We start from the raw sequence: 24431 nt of genomic DNA on the forward strand, positions 1-24431 counted from the left end.
CATGTAAACAAAGGCAGAGGGCTTCTCTTCTAACATCACCCGATATCACATGTTTCAATCAATCAATCTTTATCTATAAAGCGCCAAATCACAACAAATGTTCTCCTCAGACTCTTTCCAAACAGAGCAGGTCTAGACCGTTCTCTATGTTCTATTATTAACAAAGACCCAACATCAAGACAGGATAAGATCCAGTCCCATTTTACAGACAGGACTCAGTCTGATCTCATCTTAATCCACCATGAGCAGAGCACTTTGCAGCATTTAGCAAGTTACAGTGGCAAGGACAAACTTCCTTTAACAGGCAGAAACCTCCAGCAGGACCAGACTCATGTTAGACACACATCTGCTGAGACCGTGTTGGAGAGAGGGATAGAGGGAGATGAAGAGAGAGAGAGAGATGATAGTGGTGAGACAGATAGTAGTAGTTGTAGCAGCTGGAGTCTGGCATGTCCACAGCAGCAGAGATCCAGAGGAACCTACGAGACAAGGGAGCTCAGGGACTCCAGAAAGGTCTATGGTTAGTAACTTTAATGGGACAGGAAGAGTTAAAGTAAGAGACAGGCATAGAGAGGAGAGAGAGGGGATCCCACTGTGTCAGTGTGCCAGTTCCCCTGGCAGTCAATGCCTATAGCAGCATAACTAAGAGCTGGTCCAAGCTTTAGCCAGCTTTAACTCTAAGTTTTATCAAAAAGGACATTTAAAGAGAAAAGTAGATCACTTTTTATATTTTCATATATATCCCCTGGCTCTAGGTCTCATATCCAAGAACACAAAGATGGACTTAATCCACCATGAGCAGAGCACTTTGCAGCATTTAGCAAGTTACAGTGGCAAGGACAAACTTCCTTTAACAGGCAGAAACCTCCAGCAGGACCAGACTCATGTTAGACACACATCTGCTGAGACCGTGTTGGAGAGAGGGATAGAGGGAGATGAAGAGAGAGAGAGAGAGAGAGAGAGAGAGAGAGAGAGAGAGAGAGAGAGAGAGAGAGAGAGAGAGAGAGATGATAGTGTTTGAACCTAGAGATAGATTAAACATAGTCCATCATGTCAACTTGTTTCTCATAAAGCTGAAACTTTGTAGTCCTAAGATTACGACTTTATTCTCATAGATTTCTACTTTAATCTTAAAAATGTACAACTTCTTTCTCATCGTATTGTGACTTTAATCTTATAAATGTTTACGTTCATTCTTTTAAATTTAAAAGAGAACTCACTACTGTCTGACTTTTTTCTTTTTCAATCTTTATTCTCGTAAATTCACTTCTCCTGGTAAAATCTCAAAATGTAAATGTTTCCCCTCCTTAATGCGCCTCTAATCCTCCTTTATAAAACAAGAAGAAGGGAACGTCTGAGAGTTCTTTCCCTGTTAAAAACAATGCTGATGTATTTCACATGTTGTACAGTATTCCATGTTGTAAAAAGTGAGTTTCTTTTGCACGTCTGTTACCGAATGCTGCTGTGCAATGTTTCTATTTATCACAAAAGTACGGTGGCCCTGAAGGACAAAACAAAGTTACAAAGTATGAAACACTTTTACAAAGTTGGAGACAAATTTACATATTGAAAAAATTTTTTACATTTATTTTTATTTTTTTTCAGAGTGTTGCAAAAACAACATTCTTCACATTTCAATTTACATTATTATTCCTTACAACAGGTATACTTTGAAGTCAAACTTGACTTTTGTTTAGACAAAAACAGCACTTTTTTTTAAATTTTTTTTTCAAGATCCTTCAAACTTCCCCCCTCTCCTCTCCTGACAAAGACATAAAAAATTCACAAGAAATGTACAATCCTGACCAGATAACATTTTGGCCACATATTAAATCAGGGAGTACAAGGAACAGCCCAACATACATTAAGTAGTGGTATAACAAACAAAAGTGTGGCCTGGTGCCGTGTGTAAACAGTTCTAAAAAATGCAGCCACAGGCTTCTGTACTGTAAACTTTGGTCTTAAATTATTAACATGACTACTATTTACGGACACACATTTTTAATAGCAGGAACACAGTAAATACTTAAAAAGGATTGCAAAACTGAATGATCTTTTCAGATAATAACCAGTTACACACATATATATACATACACTTACATATACGTACACACACATACACACATACATATATATATATATATATATACATACATACATACACATACACACACACACATACACATACACACATACATACACATTTTTACATTTTATAAAACAAAATTACATCAGCAAAACACTTTTACCAAGGCCAAAACAAATTTACATTTAAGAAAACAAATTTACAAAAGATGAAACACTTTTAAAAAGTTGGAGACAATTTTACAAACGACGGAACACCATTAAAGGTGACATATCACGCTTTTTTCATCAATATATATTGGTCTAAGAGGTCCCCAAAACATGTCTTTAAAGTTTATGCTCAAAAAAACACTTTGAAATCAGATTTTGGCATGCCTGAAAAACCCTCTTCTTCAGTCCTCCTCAGAACACTCTGTTTTCTCTCTGACCACGCCCCCTCAGGAAGTGGATGTGGCCTCGGCTCTCCAGCGCGTTGATCTAATGTTTACATGTTGGCTGAATATACACGGCTGCTCACAGTACCGCGTTACTTCAACCCTCTGAATCTGATCCAGAATCTGATCCTGATGGAGAGGCGCCTGCAGCAGGACCTTTCTGAAGGATAGGTCACAGATTTAGTGTTTCTTGTTGTTTTATTTATCAGTATGTCGACGTGTGTCTTGGTACACAGCTACCAACATGTAGCTATTTGGCTATGCTAACTAGAGCTAGCACTTCTCCATGATAAATAAAAATCATCCACTAGATCTTCAAATCTGCAGACGTGGGGAGTAAAACCGACCTCTGCCAGAAAGGCAGCAGGACCTTTCTGAAGTGGTACACAGCTACAGCTACAGCTACGACATGTAGCTATGCTAACTAGCGCTAGCACTTTTCAATGGAAAATAAAAATCATCCACTAGATCTTCAAATCTGCAGACGTGGGGAGTAAAACCGACCTTTGTGTTTATTAAGACAGCCTACAACTAGCATGCCTTCCTCCTAAGCTCCTTGTTAGCACACATGTGTGCAGGTAATGAAAAACGGAGGAGGGGTTGAGTTGTGTTTTATACAGTCTATGGGCTGAACAAGCTCCGAGCTCTGACTCCATGACAGACCGGATATTGTTGTTACGTAACAAAAACACGGAAGTCTGAAACGGCTCGTTTCAGACACATTTACAGAAAGGTGGAGAAATCAGAACAGGGGCAGAATGGATTTTTTTCATTCTCGGGGGGTTTGTAGACATGCCAGGGAAACATATTTCAGGTAGAGAACCATTAAAAAGTCGATTTTGCATGATATGTCACCTTTAAGTCTGACTCCTTTTAGCTTGACTCCGTTTTACCTGAGGCTATGTGGTCTGAGGCCGTTTCGTCTGAATTCTGACACATGATGAAGGTTTTGCGGAGATATGATGGAGCTTTTACCGAGACATGATGCTTTTTCAGCTGTGGTCTGACGCATCACTCTGAGACCCCAGGAAGTCCTAATACGTAAACCATGTCCATCTCTGTTTGGTTTCTCTCCATCAAAACAAACTAAATGACCCCTCACTCCATCACTTCTGGTATTTGGTACATTCCCTTTCCATAAAAATGAAATGTTAATTTGTTTCAGAAATGGTAAAAGTGTTTCATCTTTTGTAAATTTGTTTTCTTAAATGTAAATTTGTTTTCTTAAATGTCAATTTGTTTTGGCCTTGGTAAAAGTGTGTTGCTGACGTAATTTTGTTTTATAAAATGTAAAAAGAAAATCCAAAATGTGAATTTGTCTCCAACTTTGTAAAAGTGTTTCATCTTTTGTAAAATGTGTTTTGTCCTTCAGGGCCACCGTACAAAAGACTACAAAGCAAGAGAGCTTTTGTACAGAGTCTCTTAGATCTGTGAGATGGCTGGACGCTGTTATAATCCCAGACCAGCTGATCACACTAAGGCTTCTTTTTCTTCTTCTTCTTTTTTTATTAAAAAAAGAAACAAAGATTGTGTGTAAGCAGAGTCTCAGGTAGGATACAGTCTGTCACATCTCTATTGATTTGACTCCAAGAGCAGCTGAACACCGCCTGTGTGATGCATATTTAACCAGACTATCCTCAGAAGAAATATTGTTCTTCGATCTGGGAGGTTTCACACGCGGGAGTCGAGAATATGTAAGACATTTGTCCACAGCTCTCACTTCTTTGGGATCTGGGGATTTTTTTGATTTGTTGCTCCTACCTTTGTTCTCATGTACTCTTGAGTAATCAATGCTGGCCAATGTGCGAGCAGTCGAGGGAAGCCAGAATTCATACCCTGTGCTTCAGTCTCCGATGTCATAAATAAACCAATTTACTGGCAACAGATAGAACTGTCTGTCAGCCAACAGCATGAAAAGGTTTGGTTGCTTTCTGTCCCCTTTGACTGAGCACAAGATTACTTGGAATATGAGAAAAGGAAATTATGACAGGAATGTGTATAATAGAGCTGCTCCCCATCGTCTGCATTTTCATAAGCAAGTTAAAGTGAGTGTTGCTGTTTTTAAAGCTTGCACGTAAACTTCCGTCACTTGAAAGTGGGATTTTATATTTCACCTCAGACTCTCATAACTAAAATTTGCATTGTAATGACAAACCAATAATAACCTCTTTGTCTGCAGTGGATGCAGAGGGATCCAAAGCTTCAGGCACAGAAAGGAGAGCAGGGCTCAGAGGTGTGAGGCAGACAGCCGTATAATTTCAACACTTGTTACATCTATGTCTACTTATTGGTACAGTATATAATTATTAAAGGACCATTCCACTTCATGGTTTCATTATGGTTATCTCAGTTTGAGCCATAGACTGTATAATAAATGGACGTAGTGTTTATGACGTCACCCATCTGTCCCTGAAGCGCTGTTTTGAAGCCAATTGTTGGCAGCTACAGTCTTCCTGCCTGCCAATCAAGTTAGCCATGCCCTTAAACCACATACACGCCAATTCAAAGAAGCCGATCTTAACAGCAGAAATAAACATGTTTACAGCCTGGTACAGAAGACAAGTGTAGTCTGGATTACAAGTCTTCCAATGAGAGGCACAGCTGACTTGATTGACAGGTGGGAACACTGTAGCTGTTGGCTAGGAGGCTGAAAGCCCGCCTCTTTACGTCACACTCGCTCGACAGCAGCAATATGGCTGCCGCCGATGATTGGCCTCAAAACAGCGCTTCAGAAACAGATGGGTGACGTCACATATACTACGTCCATTATTTATACAGTCTATGATTCAGACTGGATTAATATTATCAGAGGACATCTTTGTGTCCTGAAATGTGGTCGGTAATTTGCCCTGGAATTTTTACTTTTACAGACATGGTTGATTCAAAATGGATTTAAAATAGACGTCCTTCACAATTATTACAAATCACCAGAGGTCCCCAGGTAATACTAATCCTGTACTAATAGGGTTTATGGCTAAATTCTTTTGGATTGTTTTGACTTTTTCTTTACTAAAAGCAAATATTGAGCATCTACAGCAATTCAAAACGGACTGAATGGTCACTACCAGGAGAAACCATGAGTTAATCAGATTTGGTTTAACATGGCCCGTGAATAATAAACCCCACAGATACACTACCAGTCAAAAGTTTGTAAACACCTTCTTATTCAAAGGTTTGTATTAATTTAAATTATTGTTAACACTAGATTAATACTGGAGACATCAAAACTATGAAAGAACATATATGGAATTATTGAATAAACAAAAACGTGTTAAAGGTGACATATCACGCTTTTTTCATCAATATATATTGGTCTAAGAGGTCCCCAAAACATGTCTTTAAAGTTTATGCTCAAAAAAACACTTTGAAATCAGATTTTGGCATGCCTGAAAAACCCTCTTCTTCAGTCCTCCTCAGAACACTCTGTTTTCTCTCTGACCACGCCCCCTCAGGAAGTGGATGTGCCTCGGCTCTCCAGCACGTTGATCTAATGTTTACATTTTGGCTGAATATACACGGCTGCTCAGAGATCACGTTACTTCAACCCTCTGAATCTGATCCTGAATCTGATCCTGACGGAGAGGCGCCTGTAGCAGGACCTTTCTGAACCATTGGTCACGGATTTAGTGTTTCTTGTTGTTTTATTTATCAGTATGTAGACGTGTGTCTTGGTACACAGCTACAGCTATGAACATGTAGCTATGTGGGTATGCTTATTAGCGCTAGCACTTATCCATGACAAATAAAAATCATCCACTAGATCTTCAAATCTGCAGACGTGGGGAGTAAAACCGACCTCTGCCAGAAAGGCAGCAGGACCTTTTCTGAAGGATTGGTCACAGATTTAGTGTTTCTTGTTGTTTTATTTGTCAGTATGTAGACGTGTGTCTTGGTACACAGCTACAGCTACGACATGTAGCTATGTGGCTATGCTAACTAGCGCTAGCACTTATCAATGATAAATAAAAATCATCCACTAGATCTTCAAATCTGCAGACGTGGGGAGTAAAATCGACCTTTGTGTTTATTAAGACAGCCTACAACTAGCATGCCTCCCTCCTAAGCTCCTTGTTAGCACACATTTGTGCAGGTAATGAAAAACGGAGGAGGGATTCAGTATTATTTTATACAGTCTATGGGCTGAACAAGCTCCGAGCTCTGACTCCGTGACAGACCGGATATTGTTGTTACGTAACAAAAACACGGAAGTCTGAAACGGCTCGTTTCACACACATTTACAGAAAGGTGGAGAAATCAGAACAGGGGCAGAATGGATTTTTTTCATTCTCGGGGGGTTTGTAGACATGCCAGGGAAACATATTTCAGGTAGAGAACCATTAAAAAGTCCATTTTGCATGATATGTCACCTTTAAAAACGTCCTCCTGCTGCGGACGATCTGGACTCCAGCTGATACGGACGTGCTGGACTCCAGCGGCAACAGCTTCTACGACTCGTCTCATCACTATCACCTCTCTCTCTTACTCCCCTCTATCTGTCTTTCCAGACCCAACTCAGTCGAGGCATGATGGCTGTCTAACATGAGTCTGGTTCTGCTCGAGGTTTCTGCCTGTTAAAAGGAAGTTTTTCCTCACCACTGTAACTAGCTAAATACTGCGATGTGCAATGCTCATGATGGATTAAGGTGGGGTCAGACTGAGTCTTACCCTGTCTTGAAGTTGGGTCTCTGTTCATAATTTGACATAGTGTGGTCTAGACCTGCTATGTTTGTAAAAGCGTCTTGAGATAACGTTTGTTGTGATTTGGCGCTATACAAATAAAGATTGATTGATTGATTGATTGATAAATAAAGCAGAATATGTTTTATATTTTAGATTCTGTAAAGTAGCCCCCTTTTTCCTTCATGACAGCTTTGCACACTCTTGGTATTCTCTCAGTCTGCTTCATGAAGTGGTCTCCTGGAATGGTTTCTAATGAACATGAGCCTCGTCAAGAGTTCATTTGTAGAATGACTTGCCTTCTTAATGTGTTTGAGACCATCAGTTGTGTTGTTCAGAGGTAGGGTTAGTACACAATGGATAGCTCTATTTGACTACTGTTATAATCCAAATTAAGACAAAACCAGATTCTACATTGTACAATCTACAATGTTGAAAATAACTAAAATAAATACAAACCATTGAATGAGAAGCCAAACTTTTGACTGGTAGTGTATATCTGAGTGAACAACATCCCCCACATATTTAAAATGGAATAACAAATGAAAGCATTGAGAATGGTGCAGCAGACTGCAGCAGAGAGTAGTAGAGGTCTTGGCTCTTCATGCTGAAACCTTTTTTTATAGCTGAATTCCATCTATACGAGGCTCTGAGCCAAAACGTCTCAAATAAAAATGCACAGCCAGGTTATTTGAAAATCCATGTATGGCTATACGTCGACTCAAAGCAATGAAAATCATTAGGCTGCTCTGTGTGTTTGGAGGCGAACAGAACATAAATCTTGTTTGTGGTTTTAAACTGTGGCTGAAAACACTTTCTGTACACTGTGATTCTACAAATGCTATATTAGCTTGTATTGTGATAAAATAAGAGATCACAGGTAGAGTCCGTTAGCTCAAGTCATGAGGAGTTTCTTCTGCTTTTGGAAACAGTCTGCCTGATCTAAAATATGTGCAATCCTTAAAAAAATATAAATCAATGTCTCTGTGTCCCCTACAGAAGAAATCAATTTTTGTCATTATTGAATTATACTTCCTCGGATGGCTGTCAGGGCGACTTTGCATTTTTATATTTAAAATTAAATTCATTTGGATTTAGAGACAGTTTTCAAGTCTGCATTAACGCTATATAGTCAGTCTTACCAGGGTTTGATCTGTAGATCGAATTAATTTAACAAAATGTTCTTTATGATCCTGACTTTTAGATTCATTATTCAAATACATGCTGCACTGCACTGTGTCTGAAGCCATGACTCAGACGTAGGAGACAGCTTTAAAGTGCTGATTCTGTGAAAATCAATGTTTACTTTTATCTTTATTTTTCAAAGGATACCACTGTCACACATTAAGAAATATGCAGAACTACAGATGCAAACGTCCAATCAGTGTCAATGTAGTGTGCAGTTATTGAGATCATTCTGATTGCACACTGATGTGCAAAAGATGAGTGTAATCTGGATAGCTTATTTCTCGAATGGCACACAGTGTACGGGGGTGAATTCTTTCAGAACGCATCAATTTTGAAGATATTAAGACTACAAGTTTTTGATTGTGAGTAGCACAACTGACTAGATTGTTAGCATTATATTGGAAAATACAGTTTGGTTAGCATGCTAAATCAGCAGGCTACAGACTTTTTCATATTGAATCAATATGATGAAGGAGCGGAGCAGATGAGAGAAACTTCTACAAAGAAACTTAAACCATGAGCAGTGGTGATGATAGCAGCAGGGTTCAAAGTTGTGACATTAGTTTCTTTGTAAAGGTGTGTGAACCACAGAGCTCAGAGAAGAAGGAGAGCTGAATGAGGACAGGTTCATGTTCAATCCACCACAACAGGCCGAGAAGAATCCATCACCATGGAACGATCACTGACGAGGAATCACTGGGACTATTTTTAAAAACTGTAAACATAAATCATTTAAATCAATAAAATCATCTTTAATCAATGTTTTTAACAACGTGTTTGTATCTTAAGTTAGTAGCCGGGTAATAACCCTGTCTGGATTCTATTTCCCATAACCACCAGCAAACCATACATTATCCCTTACATATATGCTGATGAGTGGAAAAACTACACAGCATAAAGTAAAGACACAATTAATATGGAAAGTCCTGGCAGCAGACACTGATCAAGCATTTCACTTTTAGTTTTTGAGGCATAAGCGAAACAAAACCCAGCAGCTCAACATCAGCATCGAGCAACGTGTGCTAAACTTTACGGTGCCAGGAGCTGAGTGCTCTCTGTGAGCTGAGTGCAGTCTGAAACAGAGTCCCAGGAGATCCACTGCTGATCAGCAGCTCAGTACAACACACGCTGTCCTGGACAATTAGCATACCTAAAGGAAAAAGCACAAAAACAGGAAACAGAGACACAATGTTGTTAATTAATTCCCTGCTTCAAAATGTAAATATTCACTGAGGGTTAAGTTTTCACTTTATATATGCGAATGAAGATTTTTGATTTAAATTACATTCAATCTTTTTATAAAACCTAAAAAGAGATTATTTTAATGATTGTTCATGCAGATCCCGAGTGGAAACCAGAAACTGTTCAGCTCCAGCCTTAATGAGCTGCTTTACATCCAGAGACCACATCGTCTGTGCCAGGAAACAAAATGTCCAGACCTCCAGTCTGCTCCAACAAATCTGTAACTTCAGTACTCATATAATCTGCACATATAATCCTGACTCTACGCAGGAACATGGAGGTAGACTTGCAGGTACATTTGGGCCAAACAACCCACGCATGGAGCTTTTGTTGGAAGACAGAATAAACGACAAGTCATCCTCCTCCCTCAGTCGCTGCTGTCAAGATGTCTTTGATCAACGCTTGTAACTTTGAAGTGTTTGAAGAAACGGCGCCACCAGAAATACCAGACGACTGTGGCTCTGAAAGACGGATGAGGATATTCACTTTATGTTTGTCACCTTTAAGTTTGGGTCAAAGTGGAAGACTGAGGATTGAAGAGATTCTGAGCGGAGGGGCAAAGAGGCTTTAAGAAATGATCCCTGCTCTCCTTTGAGTTTGGAACTGAAAATACATATAGAGGTAAATAAATATATGAACCAACAAACGTATATTTTTGTTCAATCAATCAATCAATCAATCGACCAATCAATCGATCAATCGATCAATCGATCAATCGATCAATCAATCAATCAATCAATCAATCAATCAATCAATCAATCAATCAATCTTTATTTATAAAGCACCAAATCCAAACAAATGTTCTCCTCAGACTCTTTCCAAACAGAGCAGGTCTAGACCGTACTCTATGTTCTATTATTAACAAAGACCCAACATCAAGACAGGATCAGATCCAGTCTCATCTTACAGACAGGACTCAGTCTGATCTCATCTTAATCCACCATGAGCAGAGCACTTTGCAGCATTTAGCAAGTTACAGTGGCAAGGACAAACTTCCTTTAACAGGCAGAAACCTCCAGCAGGACCAGACTCATGTTAGACACACATCTGCTGAGACTGTGTTGGAGAGAGGGATAGAGGGAGATGAAGAGAGAGAGAGATGATAGTGGTGAGACAGATAGTAGTAGTTGTAGCAGCTGGAGTCTGGCACGTCCACAGCAGCAGAGATCCAGAGGAACCTACGAGACAAGGGAGCTCAGGGACTCCAGAAAGGTCTACGGTTAGTAACTTTAATGGGACAGGAAGAGTTAAAGTAAGAGACAGGCAGAGAGAGGAGAGAGAGGGAAAGACAGGATCCCAGTGTGTCAGTCTAAGCCAATAGCAGCATAACTAAGAGCTGGTCCAAGCCTGATCCAGCTCTAACTATAAGCTTTATCAAAAAGGAAAGTTTGAAGCCTACTCTTAAAAGTAGAGAGGGTGTCTGCCTCCTTTACTCTGACTGGTAGATGATTCCAAAGGAGAGGGGCCTGATAACTGAAGGTTCTACCTCCCATACAACTTTTAGAGACTTTAGGTACGACCAGCAGGCCTGCATGTTGAGAGTGTAGTGTTCTAGAGGGGTAATAGGGCACTATGAGCTCTTTAAGATACTCTACCTTGTTCTAGTCGCTGATACAGATCCCCATACTGTAGGCGAGCCCAGTTTGGCAGAAGCTTTGTCCCATCGGCCATTGCACTGCTAAATAAAATGCCATTGTAATGTGTCCGGTGTGTTATATGTGTCCGGTGTGCATATATGTGTACGGTGTGTTTATAGGTGTACGATGTGCATATAAGTGTCCAGTGTGTACATATGTGAGATGAGGTGTACCATTGTTGTGAGGCTGGGTGGATGTTTATTGTTTATTGTGTTCATACTGTGAAGTAAACTGAGACAGTGGTTCAACTTGCTCTGCCACTGTGCACTGAAGTCCAGTTAAATCTCTAAAGCACAAAACACAACTGTTTTCATAAAGAATGAGACCCCTTGTTTGGTTTATCTTACGTTTAGTTTTTTTACTCTGACCGCCTTACTCCGGCATAAGGTAACTTTAAAGTCATACAAATTTGCGACTTTAATCATGGAATATTTCTCCTTTCTAATTTTCATTTTTTTAACATTTGCCTTAATACGCCATCGTACTTTTTCAGGCTCAGCTTATGATCTAATAAATCGGAGGCATCATTTGACCCTAGATCTGCCCCTAAAGGAGACACTGTGCACCTTCTACTCCATCCAACCAAGACAGGTAGGTAGAAAAGGTAATATACTACATATAGAAAAACCAAGGTGTCGCAGAACAAACAATGAGCTCCCTTGTCTCGTAGGTTCCTCTGGATCTCTGCTGCTGTGGACGTGCCAGACTCCAGCTGCTACAACTACTACTATCCATCTCACCACTATCATCTCTCTCTCTCTTCATCTCCCTCTACCCCTCTCTCCAACACAGTCTCAGCAGATGTGTGTCTAGATGGGACTGGATCTGATCCTGTCTTGATGTTGGGTCTTTGTTAATAATAGAACATAGAGTACGGTCTAGACCTGCTCTGTTTGGAAAGAGTCTGAGGAGAACATTTGTTGTGATTTATAAATAAAGATTGATTGATAATGTTACATCTTTTCCGTACGTGTTATTGTTGCAGTTAGCAGTGAGGCAGGAGAACACTCTTCATCAGAATATTTTTCTTTATTATTATTTGTTTATAAAGAACATTTCAACAACAAGGCAACTCAAAGAGTTTAACACAACATGAAGAGAATCGAAAACAGACTGAAATACAAACTTTAAAAATCACTTCTTATTAACAACATGTGATTTGATTGAACAACATCAAGCTCTCCCTCCTGATCCGACATGTCCCCCGTCTCTATGAGGACTCAGCAGGTGTCGGTTCTCTTCATGCAAATGAAAGGTCTTGAAGTACTGCAGACGCCGTTGGTCCAGCCCGCTGCAAGACAAATGTCCAGCCATTATTACGAACCCTCTACTTTACAGGGTCAGTATGAAGACCTTTACAGGGTCAGAATGAAGACCTTTACAGGGTCAGTATAAAGACCTTTACAGGGTCAGTATGAAGACCTTTACAGGGTCAGTATAAAGACCTTTACAGGGTCAGTATGAAGACCTTTACAGGGTCAGTATGAAGACCTTTACAGGGTCAGTATAAAGACCTTTACAGGGTCAGTATGAAGACCTTTACAGGGTCAGTATGAAGACCTTTACAGGGTCAGTATGAAGACCTTTACAGGGTCAGTATGAAGACCTTTACAGGGTCAGTATAAAGACCTTACAGAGTCAGTATGAAGACCTTTACAGGGTCAGTATGAAGACCTTTACAGGGTCAGTATGAAGACCTTTACAGGGTCAGTATAAAGACCTTTACAGGGTCAGTATAAAGACCTTTACAGGGTCAGTATGAAGACCTTTACAGGGTCAGTATAAAGACCTTTACAGGGTCAGTATGAAGACCTTTACAGGGTCAGTATGAAGACCTTTACAGGGTCAGTATAAAGACCTTTACAGGGTCAGTATGAAGACCTTTACAGGGTCAGTATGAAGACCTTTACAGGGTCAGTATGAAGACCTTTACAGGGTCAGTATGAAGACCTTTACAGGGTCAGTATAAAGACCTTACAGAGTCAGTATGAAGACCTTTACAGGGTCAGTATGAAGACCTTTACAGGGTCAGTATGAAGACCTTTACAGGGTCAGTATGAAGACCTTTGCAGGGTCAGTATGGAGACCTTTACAGGGTCAGTATGAAGACCTTTACAGGATCAGTATGAAGACCTTTACAGGGTCAGTATGAAGACCTTTACAGGGTCAGTATGAAGACCTTTGCAGGGTCAGTATGAAGACCTTTACAGGGTCAGTATGAAGACCTTTGCAGGGTCAGTATGAAGACCATTACAGGGTCAGTATAATGACCTTTACAGGGTCAGTATGAAGACCTTTACAGGGTCAGTATGAAGACCTTTACAGGGTCAGTATAAAGACCTTTACAGGGTCAGTATGAAGACCTTTACAGGATCAGTATAAAGACCTTTACAGGGTCAGTATGAAAACCTTTACAGGATCAGTATGAAGACCTTTACAGGGTCAGAATGAAGACCTTTACAGGGTCAGTATGAAGACCTTTACAGGGTCAGTATGAAGACCTTTACAGGGTCAGTATGAAGACCTTTACAGGGTCAGTATGAAGACCTTTACAGGGTCAGTATGAAGTTGATCGTTTTTGAGCCCAAACTAAAGATGTGAGTCGTACTCTAACATCCTGAATCATCATGTTTCATGAAAACAGTTTTCGAGTGGAAGTGTTGTGACTCACCTCTGGACTGCAGGTAGACGCACGGGTAGCTGGTGGCGCTGTTCAGTGAGGAGTAGCTGAAGTAGGTGAAGCGGCTCTGGTCCAGCCACCTCCAGGTCTGCATGAGGACACACAGAGAGGTTAACACCCGGCACACGTCTCAAAGGTTGACCTTCAGCGGTCAGACACACAGACACAGGTTTCTTATTAAAACGAGTGGAGCTCTCTAACCTGGAAGTAGAACCCTCCGACCCAGGCCGTGCTGGCTCCTGCTTGTCTGATGAGCGACTGCAGGAAACTGTATTCAAACACATCGTGGAAAGTAGCCAACGAGGCTCCCTGCCTGGCACAGTGGGCCTGAAGGACACACACACACATGCTTTCCAAACCTTCCTTTTTTATGTCACTTTCTTACCAATGAAGCATTGATGACGTTAGCTTACCTCAGCACCGCTCCAGGACAAAGAGCTCATGTATAAATAGCAGCCGGTCTTGTATCGGACCCAACCGGAGGGACAGACGAACATACGATCTGAGAGAGACGAGCAGATCGTCACTGATCAAGAGGACACAGAGTCACAGAGTCAACGCACAAACTGAATACAAGAAGAAAGGAAACCTGTATCTGGTGCACCCTGGGCTGCTGCAGCAAACATGGCCGCTTCCTCTTCTGAAAGGAGAGAGAGAGAGAGAGAGAGAGAGAGAGAGAGAGAGAGAGAGACAGAGAGAGAGAGAGACGTTCAGAGTTGATAGGAGACTGACGATGAGGAGACTCATTACTACAGCTAGCTTAACTTCTTACCTTCAGGGAAAGGAACTTCATCTTCAAGCACTGAGACAGAAACAGAAAACACAAGCTCAGTAAGGCACACGCACACACACACACACACACACACACACACACACACACACACACACACACACACACACACACACACACACAGAGTACAACAGGTGTTTTCTGTGTGAGAGAAACTTACACTGTTTCTCCTCCTGCAGCTCCGGCACTACATCTGCAACACCTGCAGTCTCTGCAACTTCTGCAGCATCTGCAACCTTTGCAACATCTGTAAAACATGCAACAACTTCAGTGTATGCAACAACCTCAACGTCTGCACAGACTTGTAGCAGTCTGTGTTCACACTCAGAGTTTTCCAGAAGCGAACCGTTACACTTCCTGCTTCATGAATGTGTGTGTTAGGGCCTCAGTGTACTCGTTCTTCATCGACCAACAAGGTGTGAAAATATCAAAACAAACTGACCTGCTGCCGCCGAGAGAACGAGAAGAGAGAGGAGCAGGAGAGCCTTCATGATGAAGATGTGGAGGATGATGAAGAGTGATGAAGGTGACTGAAGAGAGAGAGAGAGAGAGAGAGAGAGAAGCAGTCTTACCTGTGAGGTGAATATCAGCTGATGCTTGAGTATCAGGTGAGTGATGAAGAGGAGGCTGTCCTGCTCTTTATATACACACACCTGGACATGAACTTTGACCTGCGGCTGAACGAGAGTGTGTTTGTGTCCAAAACAAGGTGACCCAGTTTGAGGCCAATAAGGAAGCACTGATAGACCTGATTTATCGCTGATGTGAAAATATGGAGCTCATGAATGTTTACGATGGATGTGAGCAGACTCTGACCTCTGATAATAACAACAATAATAACTGATAGGATTTTTATGGCACTTTTAAAGTGGCTTTACAGAAAAATAAAAATAAGAGTAAAGTTTGGGGATGGCCCCTTCCTGTTCCAACATGACTGAGCACCAGAGCACAAAGCAGGGTCCATGAAGACATGGTGAGAGAGTTTGGTGTGGATGGACTTGTCTGGCCTGTACAGAGTCCTGACCCCAACAGATAGAACACCTTTGGGATGAATTAGAGCGGAGACTGAGAGCCAGGCCTTCCCGTCCAACATCAGTGTGTGACCTCACAAATGTGCTCCTGGAAGAATGGTCAAAAATTCCCATAAACACTCCTAAACCTTGTGGAAAGCCTTCCCAGTAGAGTTGAAGCTGTTATAGCTGCAAAGGGTGGACCGACGTCATATTAACCTCTATGGATTAAGAATGGGAGGTCACTTAAGTTCATATGCGAGTCATGGCAGGTGAACCAATACTTTTGGCAATTTTGTAACGTAATGAGATGTATCATAACTTGATGTATTGTATCGGGACGTATCGTATATTGGGACGTTTCTTAACCTCACGTATTACGATCCATCAAACCTTTTTATATCCTATTATTTTGTTTCACTTCTCAGGGTGTTGTATCTTATCGTATTGATTTAATCGCAACATATAGTATTGTATCGTATCATATCGTATCCCATCATAACATATTGTATCCCAGGGGCATTGCTAGGCATAAAGCTCTACTAGGGCACAGGCCCCTTACTATATCCCCTTCCTCACACACACACACACACACATTTTTTGGGCAGGGAGATCCAGAGTTTTTTTTCCAGTTAGTGAAAACAGTTCTCACAAATGTGTCATGTGTCATGAGTTTACCAAACATCCTACATGAGACACAAAAAGACCCCCGGAGAAAAAGCATTTTCCTCTCCAAATTCAAAGTATTTTCCTCCAGGCTCAAGGGGCCAAGTCTGGTCTCAAGCGTCCAAGAATAAGGTCAACCTATTGTTCAGTATGTTCAAGTTCATTGTTGTGCAGACATAATTTTGGAAAAAATAAAATGGTTCCTTTTGGTGCGAAAGACTGTGTAGAACTACTTCTTTCCCCCTCAAAATAATACTCATGAATCGTTAGGAGAATTGATAAATAATTGGATTGATAAGTAGAATCGACAATGGCATTGATAAAATCTTATCAATTCCAACCCCAACATTGTATCGTATTGTATCATATCATATCGTATTGTATCGTATCCTATTGAACCGTATTGTATGGTATCATATCATATTGTATCGTATCCTATTGAACCATATTGTATTGAATCAATTAGCATTGTATCGTATTGCATTGTATTGTATCAAGTCGTATCCTATCATATCCTATTGTATTGTATCATATCATATTGTTTCTTATTGAACCGTATTGTACTGTATCAAGTGTATCGTATCGTATCAAGACGTATTGTATCGTATTGCATTGCATTGTATCGTATTTCTACACATTGTATTGTAATGTATCATATGTATCGCATTGCATTGTATCCCATCATATTGCATCCCATCGCATTGTACTGAATCATATTGTATCATATCGCATCGTATGGTATGGTATCATATTGCATCATATCGTATGGTATGGTATAGTACGGTATGGTATCATATCACATAGCATCATATGGTATGGTATGGTATGGTATGGTATGGTATGGTATGGTATGGTATGGTATCACATCGCATCATATGGTATGGTATGGTATGGTATGGTATGGTATTGTATTGTATCGTATCGCATCGTATGGTATGGTATGGCATGGTATTGTATTGTATCGTATCGCATCGTATGGTATGGTATGGTATGGTATGGTATCGCATGGCATGGCATGGCATGGTATGGTATGATATGGTATTGTATTGTATTGTATCATATCGCATCGTATGGTATGGTATGGTATCATATTGCATCATATCGTATGGTATGGTATAGTACGGTATGGTATCATATCGCATAGCATCATATGGTATGGTATGGTATGGTAAGGTATTGCATCGCATCATATGGTATGGTATTGTATTGTATGGTATGGTATGGTATGGTATCGCATCACATCATATGGTATGGTATGGTATTGCATGGTATGGTATGGTATGGTATTGTATTGTATCGTATCGCATCGTATGTTATGGTATGGTATTGTATGGTATGGCATGGTATTGTATTGTATTGTATCGTATCGCATCGTATGGTATGGTATGGTATGGTATGGTATGGTATGGTATCGCATGGCATGGCATGGCATGGCATGGTATGATATGGTATTGTATTGTATTGTATCATATCGCATCGTATGGTATGGTATCATATTGCATCATATCGTATGGTATGGTATAGTACGGTATGGTATCATATCGCATAGCATCATATGGTATGGTATGGTATGGTATGGTATGGTATGGTATGGTATTGTATGGTATTGTATCGCATAGCATCATATGGTATGGTATGGTATGGTATGGTATGGTATGGTATGGTATTGTATCGCATCGCATCATATGGTATGGTATGGTATTGTATGGTATGGCATGGTATTGTATTGTATCGTATCGCATCGTATGGTATGGTATGGTATGGTATTGTATCGTCTCGCATGGCATAGCATGGCATGGTATGGTATAATATAGTATTGTATCGTATCGCATCGTATGGTATGGTATTGTATCGTATCGCATGGCATGGCATGGCATGGTACGGTATTGTATTATATCGCATGGCATGGCATGGTATGTTATTGTATTGTATCGAATCGCATGGCATGGCATGGTATGGTATGGTATGGTATGGTATTGTATCGTATCGCATGGCATGGCATGGTATGGTATTGTATCGTATCGCATGGCATGGCATGGTATGGTATGGTATGGTATCGCATGGCATGGCATGGCATGGTATGGTATTGTATCGTATCGCATGGCATGGCATGGTATGGTATGGTATGGTATCGTATCGCATGGCATGGCATGGCATGGTATGGTATTGTATCGTATCGCATGGCATGGCATGGTATGGTATGGTATCGTATCGCATGGCATGGCATGGCATGGTATGGTATTGTATCGTATCGCATGGCATGGCATGGTATGGTATTGTATCGTATCGCATGGCATGGTATGGCATGGTATGGTATTGTATCGTATCGCATGGCATGGCATGGTATGGTATTGTATTGTATCGTATCGCATGGCATGGTATGGCATGGTATGGTATTGTATCGTATCGCATGGCATGGCATGGCATGGTATGGTATTGTATTGTATCGCATGGCATGGCATGGTATTGTGTTGTATCGTATCATATCGCATGGCATCGTATGGTATGGTATGGTATGGTATGATAATGGAACGTACGTGGGTGTGTGTGTGCGTGTGGGTGTGTGTGTGCGTGTGTATGGGCACTTGCGTGCGTGTGTTTATGTGAGACCTTGGCCTCCATTAGTGGTTGATATAAATGTTATCACAGTGATAAGGAGATCTGATGTTATCAGGATTCAATGAATTGTTGTGTTGTTGGTGAAAACATGTTTGAGCACTCACATGTTTCAAATGTCTCTGAGAACAGTGTGGAGAGATAGAAGGTCATCGGGCTGAGTGACGGCCCAGTTTGACCACTCTGGGCCACCGTAGACTGTGAGTTTATGGAGTAAACCTTTCTTTAATGACATGACTGAATGTGGTGATCATTTAAACTTCATACTTCATAAACAAACTGACCGGCTTCACTTGACCCTGCAGGACGACATGTTTTATTAATGCTTCGGTACCCTGATTTAACTTCCATCGGTCTGTGATCATCCTTCATCAAACAATCCTCTGATCACACTCATAATAATACTAACTCAAAGAGTCAGGTGGACCACGACTCCTACAGAGTCTAAAGGAAGCTAGCTAACAGGCTGTCAGACCGAACCTGAGCCACTGACCCAGATACACGAAGGGTTAAAAATGAAAGGATGAAACTAAAAGCTGAACAAAAGAGGAGAATTTAACCCTGACTTACATCCTGTGTGTTATCAGCTCTGATAGAGATTATTAAATCATTAAACAAACCCTCCCTCGGGCCTCGGAGTCTGACATGACCTCTGTTTGTTCACTTCTTCAAACCAGGACTCAGTCTGATCTCAGCACTTTGCAGCGTTTAGCAAGTTACAGTGGCAAGGACAAACTTCCTTTAACAGGCAGAGACCTCCAGCAGGACCAGACTCATGTTAGACACACATCTGCTGAGACAGTGTTGGAGAGAGGGATAGAGGGGGATGAAGAGAGAGAGAGATGATAGTGGTGAGATGGATAGTAGTAGTTGTAGCAGCTGGAGTCTGGCACGTCCACAGCAGCAGAGATCCAGAGGAACCTACGAGACAAGGGAGCTCAGGGACTCCAGAAAGGTTTAATGGGACAGGAAGAGCTAACATGGGAGAAGTGGTTGGTATTATAAGAATATTTCAGCTATAATCAATATTATTTACTTTGTATTCTACATGTTGATGATTTGCCTACTTATAAACCTGAGTGGAGCATTTGGTCAGGTCTATCAGTGCTTCCTTATTGGCCTCAAACTGGGTCACGTTGTTTTTGGCACAAACACACTGTTGTTCAGCCGCAGGTCAATGTTCATGTCCAGGAGTGTGTATATAAAGAGCAGGACAGCTTCCTCTTCATCACTCACCTGATACTCAAGCATCAGCTGATATTCACCTCACAGGTAAGACTGCTTCTCTCTCTCTCTCTCTCTCTCTCTCTCTGTCTCTCTCTCTCTCTCTCTGTATTATCATGTCCTCTAACAGACTGTCTGACTCCCAGCAGGCCTTCAGTCACCTTCAGTCACTCTTCATCATCCTCCACATCTTCATCATGAAGGCTCTCCTGCTCCTCTCTCTTCTCGTTCTCTCGGCAGCAGCAGGTCAGTTTGTTTTGATATTTTCACACCTTGTTGGTCGATCAAGAACGAGTACGCTGAGGCCCTAACACACACATTCATGAAGCAGGAAGTGTAACGGTTCGCTTCTGGAGAACTCTGAGTGTGAACACAGACTTCTACAAGTCTGTGCAGACGTTGAAGTTGTTGCAGACATTGCAGATGTTGCAGACGTAGCAGCTGTTGCAGATGTTGCAGACACTGAAGTTGTTGCATGTTTTACAGATGTTGCAAAGGTTGCAGATGCTGCAGAAGTTGCAGACGCTGCAGGTGTTGCAGATGTAGTGCCCGAGCTGCAGGAGGAGAAACAGTGTAAGTTTCTCTCACACAGAAAACACCTGTTGTACTCTGTGTGTGTGTGTGTGTGTGTGTGTGTGTGTGTGTGTGTGTGTGTGTGTGTGTGTGTGTGTGTGTGTGTGTTTATGTGTGTGTGTGTGTGTGTGTGTGCCTTACTGAGCTTGTGTTTTCTGTTTCTGTCTCAGTGCTTGAAGATGAAGTTCCTTTCCCTGAAGGTAAGAAGTTAAGCTAGCTGTAGTAATGAGTCTCCTCATCGTGAGTCTCCTATCAGCTCTGAATGTCTCTCTCTCTCTCTCTCTCTCTCTCTCTCTCTCTCTCTCTCTCTCTCTCTCTCTCTCTCAGTTCAGAAGAGGAAGCGGCCATGTTTGCTGCAGCAGCCCAGGATGCACCAGATACAGGTTTCCTTTCTTCTTGTATTCAGTTTGTGCGTTGACTCTGTGACTCTGCGTCCTCTCGCTCAGTGATGATCTGCTCGTCTCTCTCAGATCGTATGTTCGTCTGTCCCTCCGGTTGGGTCCGATACAAGACCGGCTGCTATTTATACATGAGCTCTTTGTCCTGGAGCGGTGCTGAGGTAAGCTAACGTCATCAATGCTTCATTGGTAAGAAAGTGACAGAAAAAAGGAAGGTTAAGAAAGCATGTGTGTGTGTGTCCTTCAGACCCACTGTGCCAGGCAGGGAGCCTCGTTGGCTACTTTCCACGATGTGTTTGAATACAGTTTCCTGCAGTCGCTCATCAGACAAGCAGGAGGCAGCACGGCCTGGACCGGAGGGTTCTACTTCCAGGTTAGAGAGCTCCACTCGTTTTTAAAAGACAACTGTGTCTGTGTGTCTGACCGCTGAAGGTCAACCTTTGAGACGTGTGCCGGGTGTTAAACTCTCTGTGTGTCCTCGTGCAGACCTGGAGGTGGCTGGACCAGAGCCGCTTCACCTACTTCAGCTACTCCTCTCTGAACAGCGCCACCAGCTACCCGTGCGTCTACCTGCAGTCCAGAGGTGAGTCACAACACCTCCACTCAAACACAGTTTTCATGAAACATGATGATTCAGGATGTCAGAGTACGACTCACATCTTTAGTTTGGGCTCAAAAACGATCAACTTCAAACTGACCCTGTAAAGGTCTTCATACTGACCCTGCAAAGGTCTTCATACTGCCCTGTAAAGGTCTTCATACTGACCCTGTAAAGGTCTTCATACTGACCCTGTAAATGTCTTCATACTGACCCTGTAAAGGTCTTCATACTGACCCTGTAAAGGTCTTCATACTGACCCTGTAAAGGTCTTCATACTGACCCTGTAAAGGTCTTTATACTGACCCTGTAAAGGTCTTCATACTGACCCTGTAAAGGTCTTCATACTGACCCTGTAAATGTCTTCATACTGACCCTGTAAAGGTCTTCATACTGACCCTGTAAAGGTCTTCATACTGACCCTGTAAAGGTCTTCATACTGACCCTGTAAAGGTCTTTATACTGACCCTGTAAAGGTCTTCATACTGACCCTGTAAAGGTCTTTATACTGACCCTGTAAAGGTCTTCATACTGACCCTGTAAAGGTCTTCATACTGACCCTGTAAAGGTCTTTATACTGACCCTGTAAAGGTCTTCATACTGACCCTGTAAAGGTCTTTATACTGACCCTGTAAAGGTCTTCATACTGACCCTGTAAAGGTCTTCATACTGACCCTGTAAAGTAGAGGGTTTGTAATAATGGCTGGACATTTGTCTTGCAGCGGGCTGGACCAACGGCGTCTGCAGTACTTCAAGACCTTTCATTTGCATGAAGAGAACCGACACCTGCTGAGTCCTCATAGAGAAGGGGGACATGTGGGATCAGGAGGGAGAGCTTGATGTTGTTCAATCAAATCACATGTTGTTAATAAGAAGTGATTTTTAAAGTTTGTATTTCAGTCTGTTTTCGATTCTCTTCATGTTGTGTTAAAACTTTGAGTTGCCTTGTTGTTGAAATGTTCTTTATAAACAAATAATAAAGAGAAATATTCTGATGAAGAGTGTTCTCCTGCCTTACTGCTAACTGCAACAATAACACGTACGGAAAATATGTAACATTATCAATCAATCTTTATTTATAAATCACAACAAATGTTCTCCTCAGACTCTTTCCAAACAGAGCAGGTCTAGACCGTACTCTATGTTCTATTATTAACAAAGACCCAACATCAAGACAGGATCAGATCCAGTCCCATCTTACAGACAGGACTCCGTCTGATCTCATCTTAATCCACCATGAGCAGAGCACTTTGCAGCATTTAGCAAGTTACAAATTTGTTTGTTTTTTGTTTCAAAGTTACCAAAAGTCAGGGTAAGATGGTCAAAATCTAAATATAAGATAAACCAAACAAGGGGTCTCATACTCAGTTTTGTGCTTTAGAGATTTAACAGGACTTCAGTGCACAGTGGCAGAGTAAGTTGAACCACTGTCTCAGTTTACTTAACAGCATTCAGATTACTTTGGCCCACAGACACAATTTTGAGCTGCCCAGCTCAGAAAACCTTGAGTCAAACGCTTCAGTTGGGTTTATAAGTTGGCAAATCATCAACATGTGTAATACAATGTAAATATAAATAACATGAATTGTAGATAAATCTTTTTTTATAAATGTGGTTTGTATTCATAAAAATAGTTCAATACACATCCTGTCTCAGAGCGATGCAGAAAAACTAGTCCATGCATTTGTTACCTCCAGGTTAGATTACTGTAACTCCCTTTCATCAGGCTGCACTTATAAATCTCTAAAGACTATTCAGCCGGTCCAAAACACTGCTGCTCGAGTACTGACTAGAACGAGGAAGAGTATCTTAAAGAGCTCATCGTGCCCTATTACCCCTCTAGAACAATACGCTCCCAACATGCAGGCCTGCTCATCGTACCGAAAGTCTCTAAAAGTAGTATGGGAGGTAGAGCCTTCAGTTATCAGGCCCCTCTCCTTTGGAATCATCTACTAGTCAGAGTCAAGGAGGCAGACACCCTCTCCACTTTTAAGAGTAGGCTTCAAACTTTCCTTTTTGATAAAGCTTATAGTTAAAGCTGGATCAGGCTTGGACCAGCTCTTAGTTATGCTGCTATAGGCTTAGACCATAGACTGTATAAAATATGGACGTAGTATCCGTGACGTCACCCATCTGTTCCTGAGAGCTGTTTTGAAGCAAATCGACGGCAGCAGCCATATTGGTAATGCGGAACTCAACTAGGCAGAGTGTGACGTAGTGTGAGCCTCTTAGCCAATGGCTGTGTGTTCCCGACCGGGAGTCACGTCAGTCATGTCCTTATTTGGGCAAAACTCATAATCTTAATATCTTCTTAACCGTCACGTTAGAAAAAAATTCACCCCCCGTACAGTGTGTGCCATTAGAGAGATTAGCTTCATAGGGCCAAGCCGTTTTTTGAACCAGGCTGTCAACATGTTTATTAATGCTGCAAAGATCGTCTTTTTCCCATTCATATCTATGTGGTTTCCGGTGTTTCTGCAGCCAGCCTCAAGCGGATTTTCGATGTATTGCAGTTTATATCACTTCCGCATTGGCTTCATCGTTTGAGACCGGAGTTTGCCGCTTGGCTTAGACTGACACACTGGTATCCTGTCCTTCCCTCTCTCTCCTCTC

At 41.5% G+C, this 24431-nt stretch overlaps 2 protein-coding genes across 3 annotated transcripts; one reads left to right on the top strand and one right to left on the bottom strand.

The window, feature by feature from the left end:
- Positions 1–12276: 12276 nt before the first annotated feature.
- LOC117830223 (ladderlectin-like) lies at positions 12277–15219 on the bottom strand. Its single transcript, XM_034708257.1, has 8 exons — positions 15176–15219; positions 14894–14980; positions 14716–14745; positions 14533–14583; positions 14357–14445; positions 14145–14270; positions 13935–14031; positions 12277–12554 (listed from the first exon to the last, which is right to left on the bottom strand). Exons 4-8 carry the CDS (start codon positions 14567–14569, stop codon positions 12484–12486), a joined length of 420 nt encoding a protein of 139 aa, XP_034564148.1. The 5' UTR covers positions 14570–14583; positions 14716–14745; positions 14894–14980; positions 15176–15219; the 3' UTR covers positions 12277–12483.
- Positions 15220–20025: 4806 nt separating this feature from the next.
- On the top strand, positions 20026–22767 carry LOC117830222 (rheacalcin-1-like). 2 transcript variants are annotated; one of them, XM_034708255.1, is made up of 9 exons: positions 20026–20297; positions 20396–20495; positions 20736–20822; positions 20993–21022; positions 21155–21205; positions 21293–21381; positions 21468–21593; positions 21707–21803; positions 22541–22767. In XM_034708255.1, the coding sequence occupies exons 2-9, from the start codon at positions 20447–20449 to the stop codon at positions 22609–22611; spliced, it is 600 nt and encodes a 199-aa protein (XP_034564146.1). In that variant the 5' UTR covers positions 20026–20297; positions 20396–20446; the 3' UTR covers positions 22612–22767. The 2 variants fall into 2 exon arrangements, with proteins under 2 accessions (XP_034564146.1, XP_034564147.1); XM_034708256.1 differs by having other exon boundaries at positions 20399–20495.
- The last annotated feature ends 1664 nt before the right edge of the window (positions 22768–24431 follow it).

Source organism: Notolabrus celidotus, chromosome 18 (genome assembly GCF_009762535.1).
Source record: "Notolabrus celidotus isolate fNotCel1 chromosome 18, fNotCel1.pri, whole genome shotgun sequence".
Taxonomy (NCBI): Eukaryota; Metazoa; Chordata; class Actinopteri; order Labriformes; family Labridae; genus Notolabrus; species Notolabrus celidotus.